This window comes from Mercenaria mercenaria, unplaced genomic scaffold (assembly GCF_021730395.1).
Source record: "Mercenaria mercenaria strain notata unplaced genomic scaffold, MADL_Memer_1 contig_4850, whole genome shotgun sequence".
NCBI lineage: Eukaryota > Metazoa > Mollusca > Bivalvia > Venerida > Veneridae > Mercenaria > Mercenaria mercenaria.
In genome coordinates, this window is record NW_026463112.1 from 1 (window position 1) to 23,195 (window position 23,195).

Genomic DNA, 23,195 nt, shown 5'->3' on the forward strand with positions numbered 1-23,195 from the left:
CTTTCTCAAAGCGTAATAGGCGTAGACTAAATATTCATTTAATTGTCTCTGATTTTCTGATCAATCATTACTATTTCTGTTTGAACAATTTATCGTTTATAGTTATGTATTGTATCCGGCCGAAATATAATCTGAACAGTCTCTGTATCAAACAATTTACTAGTGTTGAATAATAGTCTCTCATGGAAAACAATTTCCGCAGTCTATTATATGAAGTATCTTGTGTAATCACTTATTAAAAATCAGAACTTCAAACAAACTAACAAGGTACTGAACTTCACTTTTCACTGGTAACAGTCTCTAACGGATACAGTTTCACCACTGGTCTCGTCGTTAGCCCATTTACAGTCTTTATTTTCGCGGCACGAACTAAACCATCATTTCCTGCAAGTTTCCAGCGCAGCCTTGGTCCTTCATCGTGAACTTGGACCACATCTCCGGCCCGTATAGATCGTTCGTTTGATCCTGTAGTTTTGTGGTATTCTCGTAAAGAGGTCAAATACTCAGTCCTCCAGCGTTTCCAAAAATGGTTGATTATATTCGCCTGGATCTTCGCTCTCCGGGTAAGTATAGACTGGTCACTCTGAATAGACGCCATGCCGGTTTCCGTTTCAATGTCGTAATACGGAAGTGACGTCATCCTACGGCCGTAAAGAAGATGTGCCGGTGTTAATGGTTCCATGTCTTCTATGTTTGAGGAAGTGTACGTGATAGGTCTGTCATTTAAAATTGCCTCGATTTCAGTCACAATGGTACGTAAAGTTTCCATGGTTACAAAAGCTCTTCCGAGAATCTTCTTCAAAGTCGTCTTGGTAAGACCTATTAACCGTTCCCAAAATCCGCCATACCACGGGGCCCGCTTTGGTATAAATTTCCACTCTGTTCCCTTCATGCTGAGCGCTTCTTGTAGAGAAGTTGACTGGAAAAGTTCCTTAAGTTGACTGGCTGCTGACAGGTAAGTTGTGGCGTTGTCCGAGATCATGAGTTTTGGCAAGGATTTTCTGCTGCTAAACCTCCTGAATGCTTGTAAGAATGAATCCGTCGACAAATCTGGAACTACTTCCAAGTGAACGGCCCTTGTAATTGCGCATGTGAATAAGCAGATGTAACATTTGGACTCACTTCCGGTTTCGTTCCTGACGTAAAGCACACCAGTAAAATCCACACCTGTAACACTGAACGGTGGGGCTTCTTCTACTCGGATCTTCGGGAGTAGCGGTGGGTCTGGTGCTCGATACGGCTTGCCAATAACTCTTGTACAAATAACACACGTCCTTAGTACTGATCGGACGCACTGGCGAATGGCAGGAATCCAGTACTTTTGTCTAAGGTGAGTAATGGTGGCGTTTACTCCAGAATGAAGTTGTTTTCCGTGTGCATCTTGGATGACTAATCTGGTAAGTATATGTTTCTTTGGTAACAGGTAGGGAAACTTTGTTGCGTATTCCAGCGGTGCATTATGAATTCTTCCTCCGCAACGATTAAGTCAGTCTGTATCTAGGTATAAACGCAGTTGTCTGACGAGCGGTAACCGGTTTCTATTACCCTTCAGATTTTCAATTTCTTCTTTAAACGAGGTCGCATGACAGGATCTCAACCATGGAATTTCAGCATCATGAAGTGCACTCGCCGACAAACTTCCGGTTTGTCTGTTTGTATTTTGTCTGCAATTGTGGATGAATCTCATAACGTTAGCTGTGACGCGAAGTAGCTTGGTGTAAGAACTGTAATGTGTAATGTCAATTACATTATGGATTCCGAGTGTGTCTGAGCACTGTAAACTTGACATGTTGATCTCTTCTGAGTTACCAGCATTCTCTTCAGTTGTCGTCTGCGGTGTCACGTGTTCGTATTCCCAGGTAGGCCACTGTACTCTGTTTGTCAACCATGACGGACCGGTGTTCCATAACTGGTTATCGAGGAAAATGTCTGCAGATATACCACGTGTAAGTAAGTCGGCTGGATTATCGTTCGTAGGGCAATATCTCCATAGTGATTTTCCTGTAAGTTGGTTGATTTCATCGACACGATTTCTCACAAAGCGTTTGAGAGGTTTTGATGTTGTCAGCCAATGTAACACTATCTGACTATCTGACCAAAACGTTACATTTGGTGTCTGTAAACTCTTCTGTAGATGTGAGGCTAACCGAGCACCAATCAAAGCAGCTATGAGCTCCAACTGAGGTAAGGTCAAAGTCTTTAGTGGAGCGACTCTGTTCTTAGCCATAAGTATTCTTGTTTGTTTCTCGTTACTGAAATATGCCACTGCTCCGTATGACTTAATACTAGCGTCAACAAATATATGAAAGCATGTGGTACAATTCGGGTTCTATGTAGGTAATAGCTGTCTTGAAAACTTGACGTCTGTGACTCTATTCAGGTCTTCTGCAAGCTGGTTCCATCTGTCTCTTATAACTTCCGGTAGGAATATGTCCCAGTCGTATTTACTTTTCCAGAGCTCTTGAAGTAAGATCTTAGCTCGAACCGTAACTGGGCTAAGTAAACCGAGAGGGTCGTATATCTGTGACGAGAATTTGAGAATTGTCCTCTTGGTTATTACATCTAAGCTTGGGATATTTCTATTGGTAAATGACAGTTCATCTGTATTTGGGTTCCATTGCATTCCAAGTACCTTGATGATGACGTCATTGTCAAGTACTCCGTCGGCTGCCGCCAAGGATCGCAATTTTTCACTGTTCGACGTCAATGACCTTAGATTCATACCGGCTTTCCTCATCAGACATCTAGCTTCTTTCAAGTAGGTACACGCAGACGACTCAGATTCAAAGCTTGACAGGACGTTGTCGACGTATAAATCTCTCTGGATGACTTCCGCTGCCTGCACGTGTTTGTTGAGTTCTAGATGCTTCAAAATGGTAGCACTAAGCATGAACGGAGAACATGTAGCTCCAAACAAAACTGCCTTAAAACGGTAAATACATAATGGACTGCTCGGGTTTAGAATGTCACCAGACCATAAAAATCGAGTAGCATCTCTATCTCTTTCGTCCAATCCTACATGTAAAAAGGCTTTTTCTATGTCTGCTGTAACAGCGTATTTGTGGAGACGAAATCTGACTAGTATGTTGGAAAGATCGTTAAGTATCGGCGGGGTCGACTCCAGGCAATCATTTAAACTAGGTAAGTTAGGTGACTGTCGACAGCTACAGTCGTACACGATCCGAATTGGTGTAGTTGAAGATTCCTTTTTGACTGGGTGGTGGGGTATATAATGGACTTGTCCGGTGGGTGGGGTATCAGTAATGACTTTTTCTATAAAACCTCTGCGTTCCTGCTCTGTAATTATGTCGTCGTATTTTTGTAGTAGATACGGGTCTCTCTGTAGTCTTCTTATGGTGTTTTCTGTCCTCTTCTTAGTTACCTCATAGTTGGTTGGCAACGGCGGATGTTCTAGTTTCCATGGTAACTTAGCCGAATATCTGCTATCTTTGAATTCTATGCACGATTGCTGATAATTTTTAAAGTAATCTGATTTGTCGTTGTCTTCAGTAGTCTGTGTAATCCCCATACTTTCTAGGCTCCAAAATCGTTCAAGCATGTCTGGAGAAAAGTGTGACGTATTTACATTGCAGACGTGATTTGTACTGTGCGCGCTCTCGGCTGGGACTGGTCCAGATAACAAGTAACCTATCTTCGACTTGACAGCTGTAGGTCCCTCTCCACGTATTATACGGTCTTTTACTATGTTCCAATAAAAGTCTGCACCTATAAGCATAGAAATGGTGAAGTTACTGTCTTCTGTCACCGGGTGAGCAAGTTTTAATCCACGAAGGTATGGTAATTTTGAAGCTGTATTCTGTAATCTGCTGTTGATAGGCGTTGATATTGTAGGTACAATCAGGACTTTGACTGGTATTTTCTGACATTCGTCTGTTACTAGGTAAACTGTTGCTGTGTCTACTTGCATTATCTTGTTACTAGTAGAGCCGAAGGATGACAAGTATATTGTCTCTGTACCGTCTCTGGTGAGTTCAAGTTCTTCTGCTAAACTTTCCGTAATAAAGGATTTATGTGAACCTTCATCGAACAGTATGTTGGTATATAGCTGTACTTTAGTTGGCGAAACGGTTGCTATGGCTGTTTTCAACAAGACTCCTTTACCGTGTAGATCTGCTGATGAATGAAATACTCCTGCTTCCGGTGTCTGCGTAATTTCTGTTGGGGATAAATTCGGCTGCTGAGCTGTTTGTCGTCTGCTGCAAATTGCCGTATGGTGTTTCCGGTTACAAATTTGGCATCTCTTGATCGAATTACATTTAGCGACGGGATGTTTTCTTAAACAATTAAAACACAAGCGGTTCTGTTTCACGATGTCAAGTCTTGAATTAGTATCACAGTGAGTTTTACATTCAACAGATTTGTGTCCTTGTTCACAGAATGCACACTTAATGTCAGCTTTACGATAAGACCTTCCGGATGATGATTGCGCGAGATGTTGTGGTTTTTTCTTAGATTTCGCTCCCATGAAAAATGCTGCTGTAGCCTCGCAGTCGTCGACTTCCGGTTCACTGCGCGCCGTACCAGCCTCCATGATGCAGATTTCTCGATTGATAGAAGCTCGTAGATCTTCTAGTCGCCAGTTATTTTCAACGTTTTCGCGGGCTAGCTGTTTTCTAATTTCACTTGGTAATTTTTCTAACACAACAGGCACTAACAAGCTACCATAACTTTCTTGACACTGTCCCATGGCTTCTAAACTACGTATGAATGTCTCCATTTTATCATAAAAAGTTTCTCAAACTAGTAACTCTGTTTGACGGGGCAGGTAATTTCAACAAGGATTGCATGGCTACGTGCATTAACTTATGTTGCTGTCCGAATCTTTCTTTGAGTAGATCAACAGCCCGGATGTAGTTAACATTTGTCATGGCGAATCCTTCAATCACTTGTGCTGCTTTTCCTTCAAGTTGTGATTTCAAGTAACTAAACTTTTGCACATCGGTAAGGTTATTGTTCATATGTATGGTAGACTCATAAGAATCCCAGAATGATTGCCATGTTAATATATCGCCATTGAATGTTGGCAGGGAAATTTTAGGTAATCTGTAAAATTGAGCAGAATTATACGAATTGTTACTCACATTTCTGTCGTTGAAATACCTATCTTCTGAGTTTGAGGCGTTACCATTTCGCTGTCCATCTCTCTCGTAAACTTTGCTGATCACCTGACTCTCTAGAATTCTCCTGACCATGTATTTCTCTTGAGGTTTGCTGATCTTCTCGGGGAAGTGACGTTGTAGAACTCTTCTCTTGTTGATTTCGGAATTCTCTGAGTTGACGCAACTTTATTTCCAGCTGTAGTGAATACTCTTCTGCTTGGAATATCTCGTCTTCTATACACTCGATTTCTGTGTTTGAAAGTATTTTCTCGTTAAGTGTCTCTAGTATTTGTACCTTGGTTTCAACTGACTCTAGAATAGCGTTAAACTCCAGTAATGACGAATTCTCCTTCGCCTGCTCAATTTTGATGAGATATCTGTCAACGAAACGTTGGTGGCCCTCTCTCTGTGTTTGTAATTTCTGTAGATTCATGTTTTATTTCACGGCACCAATATCGCATAGGAGATGTAAAGAACTACAACGCTGTGCCCAGGTTCATACTTTTAATCGTTGTAACGTATCTTAGAATCATGTAACAACAACGGATATGACGTAGACGTCACTAGCGCGACGTCGTATGTTAAAGCGCGGTAAATAGCGTTATAACGTTTTCTACAACTGCCTTTGAAAATACTGGCCATCCGACAGCTATCCTATATATCAGGTCTTACACGAGTCATTAACAGCTAGACAATCCTGTATAGAACAACTTAGCCATACTTTCAAAGAAGTAATTGTAAATGTATAAATTATGCTCTAGAAATGCTACCTTCGTTGCTGGTTTTCCTCCACACTTTTTAACTGTTTACTATCGTTTGTTAACTTATACTGGCGACTGCATATTTGGTTATTTGTTGTCTTAAAAATTTATAACAATACAACAACCCACCTTACGTAATATGCAAGCATTTTTGTCGTAGTAGTTTTCCAGTCAGGACCAGGTGTGTTTCCATTGGCGTTGTCAGTTGTGTTCTATTCCATTTTCACGTCGTATTTCGTTCCTATAAGAATATTTGATAGCTAAGAATCTATTTCTATTAAATACATGATTTGTTTAATTCTGCACCTTTATTTAACCAAGCCTTCGATTATCCCTCAATTTTTTCACGTTTTTCATATCGTTTTTTAATCAGACCTTCAGCATGCAAGTCAAGCAGGCTTCTGGTGTAGCGTGAAATCTGTTAGCCCATGAGATCTTTCAGACATTTAAGAAAATGCATATTGTATCACTAAACTTTACAAATAATTTTAACGACGCGAATATCACATTGGAAACAAACAAATATCCTCTATATAATGGTTTGTGTTTTAATACATGTAAACTGCAATCCAAGTCGCCGTATGATCTATCATTATATCTGCGAAACTTTAATCCAAGAAAAAAATGTAATTCAACTGCAATAGCTACTTACTTATATTCCATTGTCTTTTATAATCTATTTTGTCATATATGCCAACATTTGCAAACTTCATGTGTCCAGGATATGTTCGGGGAGCATGCATTAGCTTACTGGTAACTAAAATTATTTAAATCAATATACAGGGAATCGGGATGCAACTACTGCATTCAAATACTGACGAGTTATTGTGTTAAAAATAGTTCTCTGTGTATACTTCCGTTTAAAAACAATCATTCTACTTGCCGCAAAAAGAGTTTATTAATATAATTATAATGAATTGTTGTCTGCATTCACATTTTGATATAAAGAGATATATCCTCAATTTGTTCCTGTGTGTAATACAAATAAATAAACACACACCGCATTGTGTCGGCCTTTTTCGGAGGATTTGCGTCGTGAAACACAAGAAAACATGGAAATACTGATATGTACAATTGGATTTAACTCAAGCATTCGTATGTACGGGCCCTTCGTAAGGAGTTTAATTTACCAAACATAAAAAACGTTTTCACCTATACAAAAATACCAATAGAGGTTTTAAATGAGGTCGTAGAAATCTAGCGGTGTGCCGTAACCATTGAAACGGCTACTGAAGCTGGTAATCGCGGAAGCTCAAACACTTTATTGTGTCGTATTTTAATAGGTGATAGTGTTATAAACTTGATTTTTTTATTCATATTTTCATTAAGTTATGAATACCTATTGTTTGCGGTGATTATACTCTAAATATCTAATGAAATTTCTCATTTGCCGTCAGCTCGTGCAATTTTAGTAATTAGCACGTGCATTCAATTTTGAACGAACAAGGTGTCTTTTTGAAAAGAAAAATATTTTTTTTGGACTTAATTACAACTATAGCTGATTTTTTACTTAAAATATTGTATAGTAAGCATACAATTAAAATTCTAAAAAAAATGGATACGTCAATTTAACATCATTGTATACATTAATGCAGCGGATTACATGTCATATATGGTATTAATTCGCTTCCGTTTTCAATACTCACCGACAATGAAGTAATGGAATAACTCGTTAAATCTCGGCTTGGAATATTTAACGCATATTATATGAAAAAAAAGTGTTTATTAAATTAATTGTTGGAAAATTATGTTTCTTGACACATTGTTAGCTGTCAGTATTGTATAGATACGCTTAACATATAATTCATGCATAAAATTGTTCTCATTTTCGTTGGTATTTTTCTATTACTGTTACGAAATCAAGTATTTTAGATTTGATACTTCTATCACTTTAATAATTAATCATATTACCGGACTTCTCATTATAATACAGCGGTACAATAATGGAAGTAAATTAGGCTTAGAGTAAAGATTTCCAGTGTGTGTTGAGCGGTTCTACCAAAGTGATGCTAATGTTCATGTACATGTTTCTATGAAAACCTGGTGCGCCATGTTAATGGTCAATTGCTTGACATCAGATATCAATGTTAAATGCCAAAAACCTTATGCAAAATGTTTTGTAAACAAAATGACATATATTAAGTACTATGGAAGGCTATGGAAAGCCGGGGTGCCATGCTAATTGTCAAATGCTAAATGACAAAAAATTATTGTATAATGTTATTTGCTATATGCTTAATGTCAAAAATTGCCTGTGAAATGGTTATTGTCAAACAATAAATGACAGTTGTTAATTGAGAAATACCAAACAATAAATGCCAAATGCAAATTGCTAAGTACTTATTCAGATAAAGAACTGAATATATTTGTGTATAAATGCATCCTTTAAATAGTCATAGGCCTTTGTAACATAACTTTGTCTATATTTTAAAAAAGTAACTCTTTAGAGTGAAAAGTTTCGATCATGTAATCTCATAAACCTTTAGAACATGCTATTGCTCCAAATCAGGCCGATAGAACTTCATATGTTTTACGCGATTAAAAGTAACAGTCATTAGTTTAAGGGATATAGATCATTAACTCACAAGGTTAAAGCATTTGAAGAGTAGCATTTTATCATTTGGCAATAATTATAGGCATTTAGCACAAAGGATTAGCATATGGCATTTGATATGTATGGAAGGCCGGTGCGCCATGAATATAGCCAAATGCTAAATGACAAATATTAAATGCTAACTGCCAATTAATGTTAAACGCCAAATACTTAATGCTAAATGCCAATCACTTAATGTGACCGGGACCTTAGTCAGCTTTTCCCGTATGAATGTAAGGAAAAAGCTACCTTAATTCTAAAATTATTTTACATATAAATGATCATTGGGTGACCCTCTACAAAGTTTATTCAAATTATTTCAATTCATCAAAATAGTTGGCCGCCAGAAAAAGCTGTCATTTTTTCTCTGTATGCATGTAAAAAAATAGTCAGAAACAGATGCCCCAATTTTAAAACAATTACGCATAAAACTATTCTTAATAGCTGATACTTCATAAAACTTCTTGTCAGAATTAGACTGGCTCCCGTCCCTATGTTTGTTCTACATATATATGTTTATTCATTCATTAAGAGGGAAGTAACTCCAGCAGGTTGTTTCTTCATTGACATTTTTATTGCCCTTGGCTCCGAACATAGGGACTGGTGAAAGTTGGCTTACAGTGTCTCACAAATTTGTGAGACAAATTCCCATTGATTTCTTTTAGTGATAATCAGCTGCTATCACTGTGACATGTTATCTAAGGGTTTCATGTGCTAGCCATTTTTTAATGAACCGAAGCTAATTTACCGATTTATGGCCTGCCCTCAGCTTGTAATAGCTTAGTTATCAGGCAACAGGAATGTACTTTCATACAAAAGGGATGCATATTTAACAGAGGATTTATGATCTGGATGAAGCTATACTTAAAGGTCTAAAAAATTAAAAATAATTATGAACAAATAAGACCAAACCAAGAGTATGTTGTAAAAGGATATTTCAAAGGAAATGATGTTTTATTCTGGCAGTGGCAAAAGCTTAACTTTTGAAATTGCTCCATTTGCATTTGATTTTTTCCATAATGACAGCACACAATGTACCATTATTGTTGTGTCACCTCTTGTGGCTCTTGTGAAATTAAAAAAGGAGGTGTAAAGGCAGTGTATTTACAGGATATATACAAAGGAAAAAATGAAGTAAAATATATATAACAGTTACATGAATGCAAAGCCGATATAAATGTTGCTAGTCCAGAGTCGCTGATCTGTCAAAGAACAGGGCCCTTAAAGCAATATTCTGGGATGAAGTACACTTCACAAAGACGTTTGAATGAAATTATTTATATCATTTTGTCACAAAGTTTAGCTAAATTGAATAAATAATGGAAAAAAGATAGTCAGAAAGAAACATCAAAGAACATTTTAGTAATTGTACTCTGTAGTAACTAGTACAATATGAAATGACAGCAGTATATTAAAACAATTTAATGATTTAACCAAATAGGTCTTACATATAAACAGAGTACAATCATAATAATTATCTTGTTAAATACTTATACAAAAAGCTTACATGGTGATACAAATCTACACCCCTATAGTAATTTGGCTGGATTTTTTTCAATGATCTAATTACTGTAAAAATACAGGCAATAGCCCGAGAAAAGGTTTGATGGCATGAGAAAATATAATGTCTGATGATTTGATGGTTTGTTTTATTTGCAAAAGTCTCATAACTGGAATACCTGCAAAAGTGTTGTGATTTGGTATAATACCATCATGTTTGTGAAGTACAGTCAAAAATAGAATATTAGTGTTCACATAGACAAATAATAAAGTCTTCTTTGGGATTAATCGATCAATCACATTTTCATAATATACACAAAACTAACATTTATTGCTATTACTCTCTTATAAACTTAAAATTCATATATTAAAAGACAGATTTGTGTAAGTCCTATCTCTATTAAAGGAAACAAAACGATCGCCAAATTTCTCGTATTTTCTGTTTTATGTAAGCATATTTAGTGTAGTTTAACTGGTTACAAAAGGCATCCATGAGCATAATACAGCTTTTGTTCTTTTAAATTGGACTCCAATCAAATGAAAATAAAAGTCTCTAGTCCAAAAGAAAATCAGAAAAATGCGTTTTCTGAAAATTTGCAAGAATTAACTTCCAAGTTTTTCATGAACATGTATGTGTAGCATACAATGATAATACATAATGACAAATCAGAGTGAACTCATCATAAATATTATAAATCAAGATATAAATGAATAAAAAAAACAGAAATGTAGAGCAACATAACAAACTACATGACTGAGAATCACATAAAATGTCACCCATATTTAACATACAAGTAATGAATTTATACACGGAGGTTGTACCCTGCGTCGAAGCCAGACCCTTCCCACCAAAAAGTAGTTTTACTAAATGACATTGGACATTTTGAGTTTGACTATTCGAAGAACAGTCTAGCTATTCTACTCACCCTGGCGTCGGCGTCACACCTTGGTTAAAGTTTTGCATGCAAGTACATACAGGTATCATTTAAAGGCATATAGCTTTGAAACTTTTTTTTCTAGGTCAATTACCAACCTCACTGGGTCAAGTTCCATAACTCTGGCATGTATTTTAAGCAAATTATGCCCCCTTTAGGACTTAGAAAATCCTGGTTAAAGTTTTACAAGTTACTATCTCCAAAACTAATGCAAATATTGAATTGAAACTTTACCTGTGTCTTCGGGGTTATAAAACTAGTTGATAACATCAAGTCTCATAACTCTGACCTGCATTTTGGCCAAATTATGCCCCCTTTTGGACTTAGAAAAACCTGGTTAAAGTTTTGCGTGCAAGTACATTACAGCAATTACTAAAAGGCTAAAAGGCATATAGCTTTGAAACTTTTTTTTCTTTTTCTAGATCAAATACCAACCTCACTGGGTCAAGTCCCTTAACCTGACATGTATTTTGGTGAAATTATGCCCCCTTTTGGACTTAGAAATTCTGGTTAAAGTTTTACATGCAAGTTACTATCTCTAAAACTAATGCAGATATTGAATTGAAACTTCACATGTGTCTTCGGGGTTATACAATTAGCTGATAGCATCAAGTCCCATAACTCTGACCTGCATTTTGACCAAATTATGCCTCCTTTTGGACTTAGAAAATCCTGGTTAAAGTTTTGCATGCAAGTACATACAGCTATTACTTAAAGGCATATAATAATATTATGTTTAAAACTTGTTTTTTTATTTTTCTAGATCGATTACCAGCCTCACTGGGCAAGTCCCATAACTCTTACATATATTTTGGGCAAATTATGCCCCCCTTTAGATTTAGAAAAATCTGGTTAAAGTTTTGCGTGCAAGTTACTATCTGCAGAATAAATGCAGATATTAAATTGAAACTTCACATGTGCCTTCCGGGTTATAAAACTAGTTCACTGCATCACGTCCCATAACTTTGACACGCATTTTGGTAAAATTATGTCCCCTTTTGAAGATAAAACTTCTGGTTAAAGTTTTGCATGCAAGTTACTATCTGCAGAATAAATGCAGATATTAAATTGAAACTTCACATGTGCCTTCCGGGTTATAAAACTAGTTCATTGCACCACATCCTATAACTTTGACATGCATTTTGGTCAAATTATGTCCCCTTTTGAACATAAAACTTCTGGTTAAAGTTTTGCATGCAAGTTACTATCTCCAAAAATGATGCAGATACAGGATTGAAACTCTAAATATATTTTGACATTAAGGGTAACATTTTCCTGCTTCTGGGACAATACTTTGAATAGTCAGCATTGGCTGTCTTACGGGCAGCTCTTGCTATTTCAATTATTTGTTTATTTAAATATTTTCACAATTTTCCAATGTATGCCCCATATAAATGTACATTTTTAAAAAAAAAAAAATATAGGTTATGCAACGCGCGAGTCATACGCAGTCGAGTGCATTAGCACAATTTCTACAGCAACTTTCGCTGTACTCATCTTCCGAAATATTAATACCCAAACTCGCTCAATTATGTACCACAAGTCTGTTTTTTCTTGACCATGAAACAAGCGCTGTCTTTCTTTTCCGTTTTCTTTCATTTCTGCACATAGAATACATTTGAATTTTTTTTGATGTAATGGTTAATTTTACCATATCACGTTCTTTAGGTGGAGATTCCCAAATTAACAATTAATAAAACCTTAAATTCATAAAAAAGATCCTGAGTTTATGTTATTTCCAACTAATTATCCACATACAATATTTTCACACTTACATTTACTATTAAACTTTTGAATCATGAATGGGCTCAATATTATACTTTTCCAGAAAATAACAACATCTTGGATGTTTTCTCAAATGACCCTTATCAAATTGGTAAGGAGAACTTGTCATTAGGTAGGATAGTTAATTGCCTTACAATTGATAGGGTTCTCAGTAGTTAACAGTTTACAGGGGTAATCAAGGGTTACATTGGCCAACTTTCACCAGGCTGTATGGTTCAGCCATCAGATAAAATGTGCTATTTTAGAGGCTAAAGATTTTCTTATTTTGCTTGCAGTATTTATATAAAAAATAACCATGCAGCCAGGGAGCCAGGCTATGTCAGAATCTACTTGCTTGAATTTGAAATAAAAACACTCAATCGGCCTATGATTTCGATAGTTCAAAAGGCATGCACGCCAAATCTAGAAAAAAAGACACATCTTGAAATAACATCCTGAATGATTGGACTGATTTTAAAAAAAATTCAAAGAAGTTTTCTTCTGTGACCCTTTCTCAAGAATGTTCAACTTGTTTTGTTTTATGAAAAGAAGGCGATTAGTAGGCTTGGTAAACTTTATAATTTATACCGGTGGAAAATACATAAAAAATCTTGCTTTATTATGAAATAGTTTCACATGCTTGTTTTTTTTTGTCGGTCTTCTACGCTGTTTGTATCATTTAATTTGATTTGTAAAAGAAAATACCCACCAGAGGGCATGATCATATTACCATATATGTACAGCTGTACTAAATTAGTAATATATCTCTTTAGCATTTCAAAATGAATTGCACAACACTAGTTTTTTTTTTCTTTCTTTTTTTTTTTTTTTTTTTTTGGAAGAGCTAAAACCTCTCAAGGAGAAAAGGTAATGCTAAATTTGAATATTTCTACAAATGAGATACAACATTAAAGTATGTATCTTATATTTTTAATAATATATTGTATTTTGATACGGAACTAAGGTAGGTCACAAGTATTTAGTTTTTATGCCCTTAGATAAGACTTCTATTCAAAATTACGCCCTTACAGGGATAATTGTATGTCAAAACTGGTATAGCTTTACACTCGGGGACTTTAAGAACGCTTTATGCATCTATGGCAATTATTTCATTCTTGCAAGATGTATTCAAGTATGTTTATGTTCAATTATTAGTATTCATTTACTATTATCCGATATGGGGGTATAGTTTGTGATACTTTTGTGATACTTGATTCAAGAAAATTGAAGCGTGACTGTTATCGCCTGTGCACGTTGTACAAAATTCACAACGCACATTTATAAAACTTAAGGCGGTATCACATTTGAATTTCCAGTGAATGACCAAAAAATAAAAAGAATGTTCAGTTGCTTTTAAATATCATAACGTTATGATACAACCTGATGTTTTCTTTACCCCTAAGAAAGGAACAGTTTTCATATCTTATCGAGTATTGATACCCTAATAACGACAATAAACTAAAACAATAGAAATTCCTATGTGACTTCAGTGATGTCAGCAAAATAATTGAAGCACAAATATTGAGTTAGAATGTGTAGTAAGTTACATATTATAATCATTGACAGGTCTCAAAAACTAATGACAAAACTTTGACAGGTGTATGTCGATTCATGTCAGACCTAATTATAATTTTCTTCTCAATTCTACTTTCCAGTTTGATTTTCTTTAAAAGGGTTTTCTATACTGTAGCTAATAACTTACACATTAAAACAATAAAACTTAACTTGCTGTCATTTTGTCTATCCAAATCCCATTAGAATTCATATTGTTTCAATCATCTGTTACTAATTAGGGGTATTCAAAGGGATGCAATTAGATAAAACACATCCCTTATTTTGACATAGATATTTGGGATTAATCTAATAAGCACATATATAACATAATTTTATTTTCAGTTCTGTAATACAATAATGCTGAAAATATCTCAGCCTCGACGTGTCATTTAATGTTATTACTTATACACGTCGACTACAAACTTATAAACTGGGTTTCTGCTAAAATTTCCGGCTTTCATTAAATTAAATATCTATTTTCAAAATCAGTATGGACTTTTATTTTTCATAGCAGTTGCGTTTTTCAACATCTTTTCTTGAAACGCAGAGAGCAGAAATATCAAATACTAAACGGTTTAACCGGTATGGGAAAGCCACCAAAATGATATTGGTCAGGCTGCGGCTCTGAGATTCCGCGTCTGACCTAACAAAACGAACATTCAATATTACGTCAACGTCATCTACACTGATGTATTGCAACGTGATAATCAAAATGTCCTTTTATCATTGGACAATGAGTCAAATGTTTTATCATTTAATGGTGTAACCACTTGAAATAGATGTTCAATACCTTTTTTCCGGCGACGACAACCGGATCTCAGTATATCCGAATAAAACTTCCTCGAATATGAACTTCCTAAGCGATAGTCTTTTAGCACAGACACATTACAACTTTATTACCTTTATTAACTATTTATATTTCATAAATACATGCATATACATTTCTGGATCATTTGTTTAATTTATAGATGGATTGTTTTTAAAGTTCTTGGGTGTATTCTATACTGTCAAAATTATTACAACACCAAAGGTGTCTCATTGTTATTGTATTTGAAAATTTAGTATTTCTTACGTTTGGAGTAGTTCGGATAAATTTCATTTATTAGTAGATAATTTAGACTTTGTCATCTTTGTTTTTTTAATGTTACACTCTTCTGCTAGTCAACGTTTTTTTGGCGCGTTACAGTTTATTTTACGTTATGGTATCGTAACGTCATATCCGTAGCAATGTTATTATTATTGAGAAAGCAATGAGCATGGTCGAAATGTGATGTAATAATCTCAGAACATTTGTACTTGATAAAGGCGAATAAAGCCGAAACGTTGTATAAAACAGATTTGTTTATAAATAAATAATCGTCAACAGAACATTTATGCTGTCGTCCTTCTAACGTTTATAGTAAGAGATCACTTCGATGTGCTTGAAGATATCGAAAGTTGGTAGAAGCGACTGATCCCAACTGTTAAAACATGTAGATAACATCGTGTATTAACACAACAACAGTAACACAGCGATCGGATTAGATAATTTAAAAACCAATAACTGATGACTTCAAACAAATAATGTGGTTTAAATATATTTTCACTACAATAATATTCATTCCGTAAAAGTGCATCACCGTTTTACTTTAATATGATCACGGTAACATTACAGCATTTCAGGAAATTATATTTGTGAACTTGATGCTATCACAAAGTAATATAAACCCCGAAGACACATTTGAAGTTTCAATTCAATATCTGTATATATATATAGTTTTGGAGAAATAAGCTTGCATGGTTACCTTTAGCCAGATTTTTTTAATCCAAAAGGGGGCATAATTTGGCCAAAATACATGGACTTGACCCAGTGCGGTTAGTAATTGAAACAGAGATATACACTGATACAGTATTTCCTATTTATCTTTGTTGCAAAACTACGATACAATACAATACAATACAATACAATACAATACATTTTATTTAAAGTCAGCAAGATATCATAGAAGAAAGAGAAGCTCGAAAAGAGCGTTTAAAACCAACTGATATAGCATATATTAAGTGAACAAATAAAAAAGAGCTACAAAAACGGACACAAAAAGAAAGCATATAAAGCACTCAAATACAAAGCAAAGCATATGTCACAGTATAGAACTCGAATATTAAAACGGGGAGAAAATGTGTAGTCGGCCGGATAGCTCAGTCGGTAGAGCATCGGAACGGTATTACGAGGCCCCGGGTTCGAGTCCTGGTCTGGCTGCACATTTTTTTTTCAAATGTAAGAGGGTGAGAAAAATGTGCAGCCAGACCTGGACTCGAACCCGGGGCCTCGGAACACCGTTCCGATGCTCTACCGACTGACCTATCCGACCGACTACACATTTTCTCCTCGTTTTAATATTCAAGTTCTATACCGTGACACATAGTTAATATATTATACAAGCAAAGCAAAAGTAAAATCTGGATGGATTATGCTTATCTTGACCGGTGGCCTAAAATTGATTTAGAATATACGGTAAGGATACTGAAGGGAAAAAACGGACACAATTGTACATACTACAGAAGTGCTAAGAACGCGTGTCCTTTCAAACCAGGTCCGAGAAGAACACATTGGCATGATCATCTCAGATTTTGAAATAAAAACAAGCATATATAATTATGATAAGGAGGCAAGCAGGCAACACACTTAAAACAAAATGCAGGAATAAGTTACAAAAAGCTCTAAAAGTATAATTATGATGAAAAAAAATAATTATAGACGAACAAGTTCTATCTACTTAAGGACTGGAATAAGGATAATAATATATAATTGAACTGGAAGAATCATGCGAAAATAATCAAACAGACAAGAAGCAGGGATTGGTAAAGGCAAGAATGTCACTGCATTGTGGACAATTTATACTTCCCGACAAGCCACACAAATACATTTCTTGCCTAACCAGAAAGATTTTTAAAATTATTAAAAAAATTTGTTTGCCGAAACCTGTAAGGTAAGGAGTTCCACAATACAAGGGCAGCATACCTAAAACTGTTCATACCAAATTTAGTTGTACTGACCTGAGGTACCTGCAATATATTAAAATACTTGAAATATATTAATTTGAACGTTTATTTATTAGGTCTGATAAAACTTGAGGTGCATAATTATTTAATATTGTTAAGGTGCCAATAGCTATTATTCTTTGTCTTTTTACATTTAATGATGATAACTGTGCTTTAACTAATTTATGTGGAACCATACAATAAGAGTTTGGCTTTGTCTTTGAAGTACGGCAACTAGTTTTTATAGTAAGGTGTATGAAAAGACAATCATCTGCATAATTAAGGAGACTTCCATCTTTAATGAAATAAAAGATATCGTTTATAAAAGCATTAAAAATGGAGCCAAAAATGGAATCTTGAGGAACATATTTGTTAGTTACAGTCAATCTGCTGACCATGTTTGATACTTTAATTTACTGTTTCCTATTTGATACGCACGATGTCGTTAATTGTATGGATTGAGAGAGTTTGCAGAGAAAAATTTCAGGAAAACAGTCAAACGCTCTTGAAAGGTCCTTTAAGATTGTGGCAACATAGCCGAAGGATGGTTATAGTCTTTTACAAACGCGTTTAGATATTTAATTGTGACAAATGTAGTACAATAATATTTAAAAAAAAAAACTGAAATGTATTTTGAACTCAGTAAACATATATCAATGTAACCTATCAGTTGTTGAAATAAGAAGAACACATTACTTTACCAAAATCTGATTAATTAACTTTTTAGCAGTTTTCATTAAGGGAAAATATAAAAACAACAATATGGGAACGCTGTTTTAGATTTAATATATGACTTATGGAAATCTAATCTTAACTCACAGACCGTTTTTCAAAGTACTTCTGCAGGGAAATGTTTCTTGTTATACATATCTAAGATGATTAACTTGGTCCTCTTGTTGAAATTTACCACCAGGTCAGCACAAGAAAGAAACGTTAGGTTTTTTTTATCTAGTTATTTTAATCTATTTTAATAATACAAATGTAGTATAAAACTTGCGTCGCTTCTGTGTATAACTTTTACTGAAAATTTATGTTTTAGTTGTAATTCGTGCTTATTTCGGCCTATTCATGAAACACAATTCAGAGCAGTATGAATGTGCGATAATGATACATTTTCTGTACAGGTAACAAGAAGTCTTTTGAGTAACTCCGCAATATGCATTATTTTACATGTTACTCATCACCCTATTTCACTTTAAATATAAAATGTTATACTTATATTGTAGATATCAAGGCGGCGACAAAAGAACTCAAAACTTTACAAGGTAAGAATATTAACTTCGTTCAAAAACTTTAAAGGAAGAAACGTTTCAACGTTTGGCGTGACCTAATTCCGACATAACCGTTTTGCTTTGCATCTGGAATTCTGTAGTAATGTCTAATAGCTATTGCGGAGCTTGAAGTAGATCGTGTACTGCATTGTTCTATTAATGGTAAATTCTAGCATAAATTGTTGCTTTGAATATCAGACTTTGTTATTAATTTCTAGCAAGTACTAGTATGCTACAAAATGTATGTTAAGTATTTTAACATTTTTGGTCGAAAGTGTCAATGTGTCAAAACTCAGAACACAGAATTTCTAACCAAATGTATACATATAAATTTCTTAAATCAAAAGGAAGCTACTCTTAAATATCAATTGATTTTCATAATTTGGCTTGGATTCCTTTTGAGGACATTTTTCCTGTATTTTCATAAGTTAGGCTTTACATTATAAATATGTTGGAATAAATCTGCCCGCTTAGCTCAATAGGGAGAGCGTCGGTCTACGGATCGCGGGGTCATGAGATCGATCCTCTGGTGGGGCGTATGTTCTCCATGACGATTTGATAAAAGACATTATATCTGAAATCACTTGCCCCCTACCTCTGATTTATGTGGTAAAGTTGGCAGCTACTTCCAGAGAACAGGTTTGTACTGGTACAGAATCCAGGAACACTAGTTAGGATAACTGCCCACCGTTACATGACTGAAATACTGTTGAAAAACGGCGTTAAACCCAAAACAAACGGTTCTTACATTATTTCTAGTAGATCTATATATGTTATAGGTATCGCACAGTAATAAGGCGCTTTGAAATGTAAACAAACAAAACAATAGCATAAATTTAAGTCAATACACAACGTTTACGCTGCAGAGAGTAATTCCTCTTTGGCCGAGCTGTATTGGTATCCGTCTTATACTTTTCCGTCGGGAGTTTGATTCCTGGACCCGTAAAGAAGTATTTTGAAAACTGTATTTAATTTCTTCTTTTTTTTCAACAGGATTCAACGAAAACAACAAAAGTTTGTCAATCTAGTGCTAACTTTGTTCACTAACTTGTATATTCATTGTTAATAATAAATCATGTTCAAATATGCTTCATCTTTCATATGATCTAATGTTTTAGGCGTTTATGAATAAATAAGAAATCAGAGAAAAATAAACTTACACAAAGTGTTTTAATTAAATGCAAAATAAAAAAAATGACGGATGCAATTAAGGTTCGAACCATCAAAATTATCACTACAAAATAATTAAAAGTCTCTCCATTCAACCTACTGCGCCATCAAGCCAACTATTGATCTTACATTTAATATCTTTCCTTTTAAAAGATATTGCTAAGTACTGATTGTTTATTTACATGTTGCTGAAAATCAAAACGCCATAATGCTGTGCGGTACTTACAGATGCATTTCGTCCAAAATAATAATGTGAGTGTTTCACATCAAAATTAAAACTCTTACACTTACACCAGTTCCTATTGTTGCAATTTTTAAGCAGTACATACATAAGTACTATTTGCTCATCCTGTATTAAAGTTCCTCCACCCGATGAAAAGATACAAGACTTGCAAGAAACGGATGAAACAGAAGATATAGGCACATGTGATCAACACAAAGAGAGAATTTCATTCTTCTGTGAAACAGACAACACTCTTTGCTGTCATACGTGCAAAAAGGAGCAGCATGAAAAATGTAAAGGCATTGAACCAGTATCTGAGGAAATATTAGGGTGGCAATGCAATCCAGCACTGGAAATACCACGACTTCAGACTGAAGCTCGGTTGCTTAGTAATTGGATTTCATCCGTTGAAAAAACACATAACAAAGGAGAAGTAACTATTGCTGCAAAATTTGATGCACAGAGGAACGCTTTCCTAAAACAAACCGAAATGGAAGAAAAATCACTAAAACGGAAGGCAAAAATAGTCAGAGATACGACATTAATCGAGATAGAGGCATATCGCAGCCACTGTGAGGACTTTCTAGCAAAAACCGAACAAGCGAAACTTTCACTGATAAATATGGCTACAAGTGACAAAAAAACGGAAAATGTCATCGCTAAACTTACATTGGAGAAACTTGCAAAGGATCTAAATTCATTTCCAGATATACATCTACCTTTATGCAATTTTGACGATTTTGAATGTGAATGGAAATTTGAACATAGTGAGTGGACTCAGATACAAGAAATGGTGAGTCCTGAGCAGAGCCCTGTGCAGCTGTGTCGGATCGGTTCTTTTGAAATAAAGTCGAGTGAAGACGATGCAGATGTACCCTTTTTCACGGGTATTGATTATCTACCTGACGGTAGACTGGTTGTCGCGGATTACAACAACCGTAAATGCTTGGTTTTCAATGAGAAGCTTATGAAAGTAGGATCACATCAGTTATCGTATCATCCAGAGAGTTTAGCCGCTGTATCTGAGGCGGAAGTGGCGATAACAAGTGGTTGTCGTTACAAGATAGATATTCTTCGTGTCAGCAAATCTAATGAAATAACTTTATTAAGGACATGTGAAGTAACGGTTAGCTATGACTCTATATGTCTGAAGGACGATGGACACTTTGTTGTTGGAACTAAAGATGATTCCAGAACATTTCGAATTGTATCTCTGTCAGGAAAAGAGGGAGATTTCAACATCCCGAACAAGAAAGATCCTGAATGCCAAATTCAATGCAAGTATATAAGAAACAGAGAAAAAATTGCTGTAACTGATAAAAAAAATGTATTTGTGTACGATATAGCGACCAAGCAAAAGGTTGTCGTTGACGAGGACGCCAGGATAGCTGAGCCAGAAGGGGTAGCAGTAGGACCGTTCGATTGCATCTTTGTATGTAGCGGAGGAACAAACAGCATTGTACAGCTTTCTCCCTTGGGGCATGTCTTAACATCTCATAATATAGATATGTTGTCTCCACAAGCAATTTGCTTTTCACAAGACAAAACAAAGCTTGCTGTTGCAAACTGTTGTCTTGGTAATCAATGTTTGCAAGTATTCGAAGTAGTTATATGATATAGTGTAAATACATAAAAGTCTCCAAAAATTCACTGAAACTAGGGATGTCAACGGATATCCGGATATCCGGTTATTCGGTCACGGGTCCGAATATTCGGATCTTATTTAAGTATTCGAATATTCGGTAGTACTATACAGATTACTGAAATATTTATTTTCATGTTCATAGCATTATAATTTTTCGTCACGTAGATAGCGTGTCAAAACGCAATACACAGTCGCCATGGTGATGACACCTACCCGACAGGTGTGCAAAACATACTTGTCATCTTAGCTAGTCCTGTCTGATCAAACAATGCAATTTATTTAATATTGCCAATTATTAATAATAATTATTCCTAATTTAAAACACGTGTTTACAAATCGTCGGCAAATAATGCATCTTTAAAGGAAAGACGCAAGAGAGTGCGAAAGTGATAATTAGTACACGTGCATTATATATGCTCTTTTATTGACGCCGGCTGCAACAAATATTTGTCGATAAATGTCAGCGCTGCACTTGATAATCTGTTCGTGTATTTAAAGAAACAAATCCGTCATTTTATACTGAGTTTGCAATTATATAAAGCCTATTTTTGAGAGAATATATATTTTGGACCCGGACTTATATAAATAATTACATATAACTGACAGAAGGGATTCGAATCCTTCCAATTTGCATAATAAAACTAAACCGAAAGTAGAAAAAGCTTGTCAGAGTTACCTTTCTTCTATTTCAAAATGGTGACCGCTAATTTATTGCAAGTACGACGGGTCCAAGAAAAACGTCATAAGTCCTTATATAAATACGTTTAGGTCATCAGAAAAAGAGGTTATGTGCGGGAACGAATATCCGGATTTTCGTTCGGATGGTTGACCGAATATTTGGATACCAGTTTTGGTATTCGTTGACATCCCTAACTGAAACAAAAACAAAATGTATAAGTGTTCGAAACAGCAATATCATATAAGAAGCAGACTGAACACATATGTATAAAGTGTTTAACGTTTAAATGTTGAATAACTTAGGATGTAAATAATCTAACTAACAGCAGATTCGGTATGTCAGAGTCTGTTCAATCAAGGTCCTGTAAATGCGCAATATTCCTGGAACGGTCTTAAGCAAACCTCTAAGCCTATTATGACAAGAACTGATATAGTATGGGGATATGTTTTACGGCAAACACAGGGCACTCGAAGACTTCCTGAAACATTCAATAAAGTCAACTAAAATATTCCTTTGTAAGCATAGAACATGACCTAACAAAATGATATCAGACTCCGTCTAATAGTTCAAACAATTAAATTAAAGTAATAACTACTGTTAATAGACAAAGTCAAACCAGCGTTCCACAAGCGTGTTGTAAGTCACAAATGGAACACGTATTAATCGCTGCTAACGGAATCCTTAATCCACTTATGAAATGCAAATCGATCACTTATGGAACGTATAATTAACTGCTAGTGGAACAAATAGCGGAACGCTTTCCATATAAGCTTAATAGGGAACACACTGCATCAAATAGATCTGCATTCCTTACAACATACTGTGATAATTTGTTTTAACAAACACTACTTATTATTAATTTTGCACAGGCGTACACTGCAGTTGCAGAGACGTACAAAAGTTGTCGGAAATATTTTTCTGTTAACGTTTTCTGCCATTTGGTATTTATAATGATACAA

At 35.2% G+C, this 23,195-nt stretch overlaps 3 protein-coding genes across 3 annotated transcripts; 1 reads left to right on the forward strand and 2 right to left on the reverse strand.

Annotated features, from left to right (window-relative positions):
• Nucleotides 1-277: 277 nt before the first annotated feature.
• Nucleotides 278-2,227, reverse strand: LOC128554225 (uncharacterized). The gene is made up of 2 exons (XM_053535474.1): nucleotides 1,546-2,227; nucleotides 278-1,251 (listed from the first exon to the last, which is right to left on the reverse strand). Exons 1-2 carry the CDS (start codon nucleotides 2,225-2,227, stop codon nucleotides 278-280), a joined length of 1,656 nt encoding a protein of 551 aa, XP_053391449.1.
• A 102-nt stretch (nucleotides 2,228-2,329) lies between these two features.
• LOC128554226 (uncharacterized) lies at nucleotides 2,330-4,738 on the reverse strand. The gene has a single exon (XM_053535475.1). The coding sequence runs from the start codon at nucleotides 4,736-4,738 to the stop codon at nucleotides 2,330-2,332; it is 2,409 nt and encodes an 802-aa protein (XP_053391450.1).
• A 9,057-nt stretch (nucleotides 4,739-13,795) lies between these two features.
• LOC128554227 (uncharacterized) lies at nucleotides 13,796-21,527 on the forward strand. Its single transcript, XM_053535476.1, has 3 exons — nucleotides 13,796-13,805; nucleotides 18,475-18,513; nucleotides 20,050-21,527. The coding sequence occupies exons 1-3, from the start codon at nucleotides 13,796-13,798 to the stop codon at nucleotides 21,525-21,527; spliced, it is 1,527 nt and encodes a 508-aa protein (XP_053391451.1).
• The last annotated feature ends 1,668 nt before the right edge of the window (nucleotides 21,528-23,195 follow it).